Here is a 10,460-nt window from a genome sequence, read left to right as displayed (position 1 = left end):
TCTGGCTATAAGCTAGACATAGGGGCGCCCCAGAGTGGCCACACCTATGTCTTGGGTTCAACGAGTCAAGCTTCCTACATGAGCATAAGGGCCGACCTAGTGGGCAGAGGACACTGCCTCGTTTTTTTTCACATTTTTATTTTTCGTTCTTTTTTCCTTTTGTTTACACTTTGAAATATTCGAAATATACATATATTACAAAAATATACTTTACAATATGTTTTGAAAATGTTAATCATGCATTTGAAAAACGTTAAATGTGTATAGAAAATATGTTGACCATGTACTAAAAAATGTTAAAATATTCTTATTATAGATATGAAACTATTAATCAAGTATTTGAAAAATGTAGATCAAGTATTTTTTTTAAATTAACCAAGCATTTTGAAAATGTTAAATGTGTATAAAAAATATTGTCCATGTATCAGAAAAAAAATTGTATTTGAAAAACGTCAATCAAGCATTTGAAAAAGTTTAATGTGTATATAGAAAAAATGGTGACCATGTATTTAAAATGTTAATCTTGTATTAGAAAATATTAATCAAGCATTTAAAAATTGTTATGTGTGTATTGAAAAAAATCTTGACCATGTATTAAAAAATGATGATATTTTTTGGTTGTGTATATAAAAATATTAACCAAGCTTTAAAAAATCCTGAGAAAATATTAAAAAAATGTTGATCAAGCATTTGAAAAATGTTACATGTGTATTTGAGAATCTTGACTGTGTATTCAAAAAAGTGTTCAGAAAAATATATTTCAGAAAAGTATATATCATGTATTTAAAAATATTCAATGTGTATCAGAAAAATATTGCATATGAAGAACACTAAAATGTATATTGTGTTCTGAGAGAACCTACGTAAAAAAGAAAATTGATGAAACCAAAAATAAAAGAAAATACAGAATCGAAGAAACCCAAGTAAAACCGAAAAAAGAGAAAATAACTTTAAAAAAAGAAAACTGAAGTAGAACGAAGACAACAAATTAAAGAAACAAAGAAAATCATACTATATCGAAAAAATAAATACTGTAGAAAACCATTGTAGAATTAAAAAAATGGAAGAAAAAAAGGAAACAAAAAATAGAAAAAAAACATAAAAAAACCCGAAGCAAAGAACCAGCAAAAGATAACATGAGGGATCTATCTAATGGGCCTAACCCAGTACTATGGCAAACGGTGGGCATATTTCAGCGAGAGGTCCTTCCATATTGCTTAATGCGAAACATAGCTCTCGCCCGTAAGTGTGGACCAAAGAAGCCGCTCAGTGCGTACATGCCTATATGAGCCGGCCCATTTCTGGGAATTTCTGTTCTTTTTACCACTGGTTTTGGGAAGTCTTCAAACCTTCCCAGTATCGGAATTTGCTTTTTCTCGGTGTTTTTTGTTGTTTTTTTCTTTCATTCTTTTATTTTATTTTGTAATTTTATTAATATTTTCGAAATCCATAAGTGTTTTTGAAATTTCTGACATTTTTTGGAAACCAGGAACATTTTTCAAATCACATAACTTTGTCAATTCATGAATATTTTCAAATTACCGGACAACTTTTTGAATCTGCAAACATGTTCTAAAATTCAGAAACTTTTTGGAAATTTGCTAACATTTTCAATATTCATGAACATTTTTTAATACATGAATATTTTCTAATTCATGATTTTTTGATCTTATGTTTCTCAATTGGCAAATATTTTTGTATTCACGAACATATTTTGAATCCACTGACATTTTATGAAATTGAAAAAACATCTTTGAAATTCATGAACATTTTTTGAATTCGTGGAACATTCTTTAATTTCATTAATAGTTTTTCTAGTTCTAAGAAAATTTTAAAACCTTCAATTTTATTGAGAGATTTAATACATTCAATTATTTTAAGAGGATCGACTGAACATAAAAAATACGGCTGAAAATACTGATAAAATTGAACAAAAAAATACTCCCTCCGTTTCTAAATATTTGTCTTTCTAGAGATTTCAATAAGTGACTGCATACGAAGCAAAATGAGTGAATCTACACTTTAAAATATGTTTATATAGGTTCGTATGTGGTAGTCTATTTGAAATTTTTAGAAAGACAAATATTTAGGAACTGAAGGAGTATATCGCATTGTACTCCGGGATATATGGCCCGGCCCACGGGAGCGCCGCGAGGCTGCGGGGTGCGTGTTTGCGGGACACATGCGCGGAGTAGGGGGCCTCCCTAACGCACGCTTCCGCCCAAAAAACAAAAAACCTAACGCCCGCAGGCTGCACGCACGCCGCCGCCCGGTGCTCTGCTGTTCGCCGCCGGCGCCGTCCCCCGTTTCCGGCCTTCCCCCGCCCGGTGGCCGTGCTGCACTGCTTCTGCGTTTGGTCCGTGCGCCCCTGCTGGCCCCGGCCAGCCGGCCTTCCCCCGCGGCGGCGACGAGAAGAGCAGCCGACGAGGCGGCGACGGACTCTTCCGCTGCGCCCCGGGGCCGTGCTTCTGCCGCCGCCGGCTGTGTGTGGCCTGCCGCTGACTACTGCCGCCGCGGCGCCCTTACTCCCGCTGGTAATTTGGTCTTTCAATTGGTGTATGAATTCTCTGATTGTCACAGTGAATGATTTAAATGTTGGACTGAAATTGAAACGGAGTGGAGTGTTCATGTGAGTATGTGTAGTGTGTTGATGGAACTCGAATTGATTCATTTTGCAGAAATAGAAATTGGTGTATGCATTGTCTGATTGTCACTATAGATGATTTGTGGTTTTGTCATGTTTTATCTCTTTTGTTAGATTGTTAAGCATCAAGGTTACATTCTAGATTTATTGAGCAACTGGGCTTTATTTCGTATACCTTTTTTGCATGGGGTATTTTTGGGGTGTCATAAGTGCCAAAGTTTTTCAATGTTGACAAAAAAAAATTTGGCCCGTGGTTTGCTTCAATCCACTCCACCACAGGCCGTTCCTACAGTGCCGTCCATGAGCGGCGGAGCGGGGGGAGGCGCCGACGACTTGGATAAGATGAACTGCACTGGAAATTTTCAGTCCCATACTGCTAACTGACCTGGGAAATGACTAGTTTATGAACTTCGGCTCAGCCAGGGCTGTCACCAAGTTGAGTCACTAGAGAGTAGAGAGTGTATACTATACAGTAGAGGACTAGTTATAGTTGTGTGTGTGTGTTTGTAGAGTTTATGATTCAAAATATTACACAAGTACGAAGTGCTATCTGGCCTGCCCCAAATTGTTTCTTTCTGACCAGATATCACAGAAATAGTTTAAGTGATTTCATTTCATTGAAACTAACTTCAGATAAACCATCAGAGAAGAGTGGACAAACATTTTTAGAAAAGAGAACAAATGCGCAGAACATAAGGGAATATGCATCTACTTTTGGGGAAAGCTTCAATTCTCCTAGTAGTCTCTTAATCAGTTCGGAAATTCAGTAAAAATAGGCAATTAGTCGATGTACTCATCTATTCAGTCAGTTCGGTTTATCTGTATGACAATTTACTTGGTTATTTACCTGTTCTACTTGGAAAGTATTGTGGATACATGGCTCTCAGCTTTGGAGATTATATCTATTTCAAATATCCAAGGCTTGTGCCTCTCAATTTTGAATTATGCATTTATGTCTTGTTAGGTACATCATATTGTTATACATTTCGCTCCACTACTGGACGTGAAGGATGTTCGTTTTGAGCCAGATTGAGCACAACCTGCCGATGCCTCCGCACTTGCTGAATCGCCCTCTTGTCGACGCCATCAAGGCCGAGCTTGAGAGGCTCTTGCTGGATAAGGTAGTGTGAACTTGGTCACATAATCATCAGTACATGCCAAGATTTTGTTCACAGCACCGGAATTCTTTTACACCCAATGATTCTTAAATGTATTTCTCAATCTGTGTTTGGAATTGCACTGCAGGTGATTGCAAATCTCGGGCTCTGCGTGTCCGTCTATGACATCCTTTCCGTCGAAGGTGGATTCATCTTTCCAGGAGAGGGCTGCTCGACGTATAAAGTAATTTATGCTATCATTTTTGCCATCCATTTATGTTTGCCAAGGAATGTGAGATGTTACTACTAATTAATTCTGTATGTTCTTTAGTACTATATGCTCTGTAAGCTCTGAACAAGTCAATGCCTAAAAGGGTCACTACATTTTTTTTCAATGCCCTTCAGTCTGTGCAATTGAGTTGGCTACCTGAATTTCCAGTATGTTAGTTCTTTCCTGTAGACTGCGTACTATAGACCCAAAGTGGTCGGACCCTTCCCTGGACCCTGCGCAAGCGGGAGCTACATGCACCAGGTTGCCCTTTTTTTTTAGTTCTTTCCTGTGCAGTTTCTCACTGGTGTTCATGTAATTACCCTGGAGCCTTCTTAGCAGTGCCTTACATTTGATTGCTGTGCTTACATAGAACTGGAACTTTTCGGATTGATACGATAAGTTTGCCACTTAGTTAGTTTGTTTCTTAGACACTATAAACTGTTTAATAGCAGTTTTAAACAACTAAAGTTTTGAATAGCAGTAGTTCCACTCAACTTGTACTTATTTAATTTACTATTTTGGTGTCAATATCCAATTGCCTCAAGTGGGTAATCTAGTTATTTTTTCTAGCCGTTGTGCTACTTGCTGCGAATGACTCACTATGAATAGTATGTCAAACTTGTATCATGGATGCCCTTTCTTCTGATATTGCTGTTAGTACAAAATGTGTGTCCTCGTTGAGGTTTTATACATTTTACCAATCATGCTTAGATTTCCTACATTTTCCCCATCTTGGACAGGTTTCCTTTCGGTTATTGATGTTCAGGCCCTTTATTGGGGAGGTTCTTGTTGGGAAGATCAGTGGATATGATGAGAAGGGTTTACAAGGTAACCTAGCTATTTTCTTTTGACTTATTGTTTGCTAATTGGTTTGCTAGTTGTAACCCCTTGCTTGAATTCATCTGCCTATATCTAGTAATTGTGTCTTTAATTTTCGTAACATCTTGCACTGTAGGGAAACTTTTCATAATTTCATCATGATTTATCCATTCTAATGTCTAAGCAAAAGATGAAAAATTGGGTTAGCTCCATGGCAGGAGTTCAGGTTGTTCAACCTGCCCACCCGTGTTCGAATCCTCACGAGGACTCTGCCGGGGTGTTATCTGCGTTTATTCGCAGAGAGGTCTCACTTCTAACTAACAGCGGACAGTTAAGGGAGAGATCCTTCGCCCTTTAACTCAGTTTTTTGGGGGTACATTTAACTGGTTATGTTGGAGTATTAGTACTTTGTATGCCAACAAGATTTAAATGATCCATGCTCCCATCCTGTTCTGGGATCTAGTGACAATCATAATGTTATCGCTTTGTAATTCGTTACATTTGAGAAGCTTTATATGCAAAATGATGAGTTTTAACTGGTACACTGTTTCCCTTCTTCAGTTTCACTTGATTTTTTCAGCGATATATGCATTCCGGGACACTTGATGCAATTTGGCACAGTGAGGTAACACATTGCTCTGATTATAATTTTATTTGCAGCATATCGGTTGTTATGGATGCTACATATCTCTATTGCATAGCCCAAAGGGACATAGTCTAATAAGGACTTGGGGTACAACCGTACAAGGAAAGAGACATAGCCTAATAAGGACTCCTAGACCAATACTCTAATACTCCCTAGCATCAGTCACTAGTATTATTTGCAAATTGAAGTGTGTTCTACTCCATATTATATTAAGCATTAGAATGTTTATTCTTAGGTCAACATTTCAGTTATTTTACTTATTCTACATCAGTTTAGTATGTACTCAGAGATAGGTTGTTATGAAGAGGTGCCCTCTCTGTACTCTGATTGCATCACGAACTAAAACAAAACAGAGGTGTAGGAAAGAAAGGAATGGTGTTTGCAGGAAGTTGGAAGCATATACACTTCTATTTAGTTACAGAGACATAGTTGTTAGCTAGAGTAAGATACAAAGTGATTTATTTTCTTTTTCCTAAATCATGATTGACTAGGAACATATTTTATGTCTGACATTCTTTTTCTATTTTCTATATGTCTCATTTCTTGTTCATATATTTCCAGGGGGGAGGACGGTAGGTGGGCGTTGAAGACTGAAGATGGTGATGAGCTTCATCTTGACATTGATGATGAGGTTTCTAAAGCTATTTATTTGTTTAACCCAAAGCAACTACTATTTCATATAATCACTAACCACAAAGAGGCTTATGATTGTTGCAATCTCTGTGCAGATACGATTCTTGGTGTCTAGCATAAAGTACCCACCTATACCAGTTGAGCAAAAGGAGGATGACAAGCCATTTGCTCCGATGCAGATCAATGTATGTCTTCTTCCTTGTGCATGTATTATCATATAGACATATGGTGACAGCACGGCGTGCGCCGCTCTGGCGGCACACCAAACCTGGATGCATCTGCCGACGGCTTCTGTGAGTAATTGATCGGAGTAAATAAACCGTTTTACAGGGAAGTATCAAAGGAGATGGTCTTGGCCTTCTTGCATGGTGGGCGGCAGGTGAAGAGGAGGGCGAGGAAGAGGAAGATGGCGAGGGAGAGGAAGAGGGCGAGGAAGAGCAATAGCAGCAGGCCATTGATAGGCGCTGGTCCGCCGGCCGAAATTTCGGCCGGTCGCACCGCGCACATACGATTTGACTATTTTATCCCGTCGGATTGAAGTGGTGAGATAAAAAGCTGTCCGGGCCGTTCCTTTCTTTGCTCATGTACGCACGTCGCGTCGCTTGTCCCACGTGCATCAGCGCCATGTCGTGCATTCTGCATGTTGTTACGTGTGTGGAGCCACCCTAATGATGCTACACTTCTCACTGCTATCTACACAGGGAGTCTGCACTTGTTTTTAGAGTGTACTCCCTCTGTAAACTAATATAAGAGTGTTTAGATAACTAAAGTAGTGATCTAAACGCTCTTATATTAGTTTACGGAGGGAGTATCACCTATGTCGGCAAAATTTCACAACAAAACCTACAAATCAAAGTAAAAAAAATTGTATGTAGCATTGTAGCATAAACCAAAAAACAAAAACAATGAAAGCAAAATTGGTGTATTTTTTCCAGCATATTTCTACAACTGAAAAAGCACTCACGAAGCATTCCATCAAGAAACAATAACAATTTCTTGGGAGTAGATTCCTAGCTTGTTTACAAACAATAATCACCAAATACTTTCAGAAAGTAACTTGGTTGAAGCATCCCCGATGCGCCGCCGCCACCCTCACCCTTGATGCTCGCTGCACGGGGTTGCACGAACGATAGTAGCCAGCCAACGCCATTTAATGTATGTAGCAAAAAACCTCGCCGGTCGTAGAAAAAAACAATGACGGTTGTAGCAAAAATTGTCGTCACGGGTCAAATCTTCGCCATTAATGGATGTAGCAAAAAACCTCTCCGGTAGTAGCAAAAAACAATTACAGGCGCAACAAAAATCGTCGTCGCCGCCGTCCCTGGTCGCATCTCCACCATGAATGGATGTAGCAAAAAACATCGCCGGTAGTAGCAAAAAACAATTATGGGTGCAACAAAAATCGCCGTCGCCGCCGTCCCAGGTTGCGTCACCGCCATGAACGAATGTAGCAAAAAAGAAAACTCGTCGGTAGTAGCAAAAAACAATTACGGGTGCAACAAAAATCCTCGTCGTCCCCGTCCCTGGTTGCATTTCCGCCATGAATGCATGTAGCAAAACAACCTCGCCGATAGTAGCAAAAAACAATTATGGGTTATGGGTCCAGCAAAAATCATCCTCGCCGCCCTCTCGGGTCGCATCTCTGTCATGAATGGATGTAGCAAATTTCCTCGCCGATTGTAACAAAAACTGACGATGATTGCAGCAAAAGGCTGTCTTCGTCGTTGCAGTCGTAGCTCCGACTTGAATGGATTTAGCAAAAAAAAAAAACGCTGGTTCCAGTACGCCGGGACGCTGGTTCCAGCATGCGGCCGCCACGGTCGCAGCTCGCCGGACGACGCATTGGAGGATGAGAGAAAGAAAAAAAAAGCAGCCGTGATGGGCCAAGGGGCATGTGGTGGGCCGAGGAGGAAATCCAACAACGCAAACAATTAATGAATCTGTTGACCTGTTAGCCATAGAATCGCTGGGCGATCCAGCGGTACGCGAGCGACCGGCCAAAGCTTCGGCCGGTCTGCCGGCACATAACGTTTCCCATAGCAGCAAGTTGTTTGTGGGAGCTTTTTTGTGCAACTTTTTAGTATCGCAGTTTCACTAGCACTCGAAGAAGAAGAATGGTCAGACTCGAAGGGGGAAATGCTACATGGCACTTTGAGACATCCTAGTTGAGGCTGCAACTATCTGCGGGGTGGTATTTTCAGTTGATCATGTCATTCAAGCGATGGCGTGAACGCCTGCTGTTGGATATCACCAGCAGCTTCTCTCTTATCATGTCTTTTCAACAGCTTCACAAATCTCAGCCATTTCTTGCGTAGCTTTAGTCTCTCTTTCACTTCATACGGTTCCTTTGGCTCCGTGATCAACAACTCCGATTGTATCTCCGTAGTTCCATCGTACAGAGACCCACCATTCCTCAATTTTATAAAGCTCATCTCCTGAGAATTCCTGAAATAAACAGGCATGTGCCGATCAATCAATCTATCTATAAATACACTGTGCTCCTTAATTTTAAGACCTCACAATCAATTCAGATTTCCATTTTAGAATTGGGCCCTTCCATTTTGGTCGGGTCAACAATTTTTCTCTAGGAGCACTCTTATTCAATTCTTTTAATTCACTAAGCTGCTTAATTTTGGAGCTTTTTCATTCGATTGAGGTATTCAATTTTGGATTTATTTCATGATTTTGATCAGGTAAGATTTTTCAAATCAACCAGGAGCAATCGGCTTATAAAAACATATCAATCCCGCACACTCTCTCACCACCTAAGAAAAAGAAGCTCCAACGTGTGATATTATAACGCCAATATAGTACATGTAGACACCAATGTGAAAAATTTTCTCACATAAGTATGAATTGATTAGTAGATGACACAAAATCATACCACGAAAGGCCCACCAACATAAGTACGAGCTTGCCCATGCGTTAGGAGGCGGCAGAGCAGTAGGCCATCCTCAAGTCCATCTAGAGGCGGAGATGGCAGCAAATCGCCGCTTCATCCATGAGACGGACATGAAGTGCGAGTAGCTCTTGGTGGATGAGGAGGACGGCAAGGAGGTGCCGACGTTTTGCCCGATTGCCAATGACCACGAGGTCAGCTACTCCGGCAAGGAGTTCATCCATATATCCAATGACGAGTGCTTTTGCTAGTTTGCTACCTATATAATCAAATGAATGTTGCATGCCATTGTATGAAAAATGAGGAGTTAAAAATTAAAAGTGCGATTCCAATGTGTGAAAAATGTTGCCTGAATGATCCGCCCGCGTTTTGGGCTCATTTTTGCCAGGCCCGATTATAGATGCTCTTGGATCTATGTCAACTGGTGCATAGTGGGGGTAACTTAGATAATAACATAACACATCCCAACAAAAATTTGCTTATGTGGCATGGAGTTAATGAGGGGAGAGATGCTTGTGGTAACATAATATGTTACTGCAACATAACACACCCCGAAAAAGAATGAGTCTATGTCTCAATTAATAAAGGCTTGTATGTTACCATCCATATGTTACTACCCATTATAAAGGTAATAACATGGACTAGTAACATATACATGTTACTAGTCTAAGTTACTCCCCACTATGACCAGACTAATATGGAGGTTTTGCAAGTTATGATCTTTAAAGTCTAGCATGGCACAGGCGTTTGCACGTGTCACTTTTTTTTTGCTTTTGTTCAATGTGGAAGGCGTACAATCCGAAGAAGGAGGAGACTAGTATGCTTTTTAATGCAATTTTATTTTGTACTCACGTCCAGTTGTCTATCCATTGAACCCACATTTGTTTTTCTCGATATTAATCAGATATATGATGCCATTGGCATGTCTTTATTTTTTATTTATTTTTACTTGGTCCACAAATTTGGAGGTTCAAGACAGCTCATCATAATAGCTGATAGTAAAACTCTACTCCCGTTTTTTTTCTTCTGAAAACCTCCAATTCACAACTCCATTTTTTCTTCTGAAACCTCCAATTCACAACTCCCGACCTGTCAGAGCCGCCGCCCCAAATCGCTGCCGCTACTGTATCCCCGGGGCAAAATATCGGCGGCCTCCAGCAGTGGCCCACCGCCGGTTCTGCCGGCTGGTAATGCTGCTGCCACTTTACTTATTTTATTAATCAACCAGAGTCCAGAGGCCTCGTATCATTTTCTTCTTCCCCACCATCCACCCGTCTCCATCACCCATTTCCTTCCCCTCCTCTCCCCGCCTGCTCCGTCCATCCCCCCTATCTCCTCCCCGCCTCCTTCCAGCTCTTGTACTACTCGGAGCGCCTCCACCCCCGACCCCGACCGCCCAACCACCTGCCTCTTGCTTCTCCCGCTGTCCGGGCCAAGAATCCGAGATCCTC

At 40.6% G+C, this 10,460-nt stretch overlaps 1 protein-coding gene across 1 annotated transcript; it reads left to right on the top strand.

Moving 5' to 3' along the window:
• Positions 1–2,182: 2,182 nt before the first annotated feature.
• LOC119311994 (DNA-directed RNA polymerase III subunit RPC8-like) lies at positions 2,183–6,808 on the top strand. Its single transcript, XM_037587713.1, has 8 exons — positions 2,183–2,534; positions 3,609–3,765; positions 3,890–3,985; positions 4,753–4,840; positions 5,393–5,456; positions 6,039–6,108; positions 6,206–6,295; positions 6,441–6,808. The coding sequence occupies exons 2-8, from the start codon at positions 3,655–3,657 to the stop codon at positions 6,552–6,554; spliced, it is 633 nt and encodes a 210-aa protein (XP_037443610.1). The 5' UTR covers positions 2,183–2,534; positions 3,609–3,654; the 3' UTR covers positions 6,555–6,808.
• The last annotated feature ends 3,652 nt before the right edge of the window (positions 6,809–10,460 follow it).

The sequence above is a fragment of the Triticum dicoccoides genome, chromosome 5B (genome assembly GCF_002162155.2).
Source record: "Triticum dicoccoides isolate Atlit2015 ecotype Zavitan chromosome 5B, WEW_v2.0, whole genome shotgun sequence".
NCBI lineage: Eukaryota > Viridiplantae > Streptophyta > Magnoliopsida > Poales > Poaceae > Triticum > Triticum dicoccoides.
Note: the sequence above shows the minus strand (reverse complement) of the source record. Positions and strands in the feature narration are given on the sequence as shown.

Coding starts and splice junctions, on each gene's coding strand:
- LOC119311994 (XM_037587713.1), top strand. CDS start 3,655: ATGTTCGTTTTGAGCCAGATTGAGCACAACCTGCCGATGCCTCCGCAC. Junction 3,986..4,752: donor AGGGCTGCTCGACGTATAAA/GTAATTTATGCT, acceptor CATCTTGGACAG/GTTTCCTTTCGGTTATTGAT. Junction 6,296..6,440: donor TTGCTCCGATGCAGATCAAT/GTATGTCTTCTT, acceptor ACCGTTTTACAG/GGAAGTATCAAAGGAGATGG.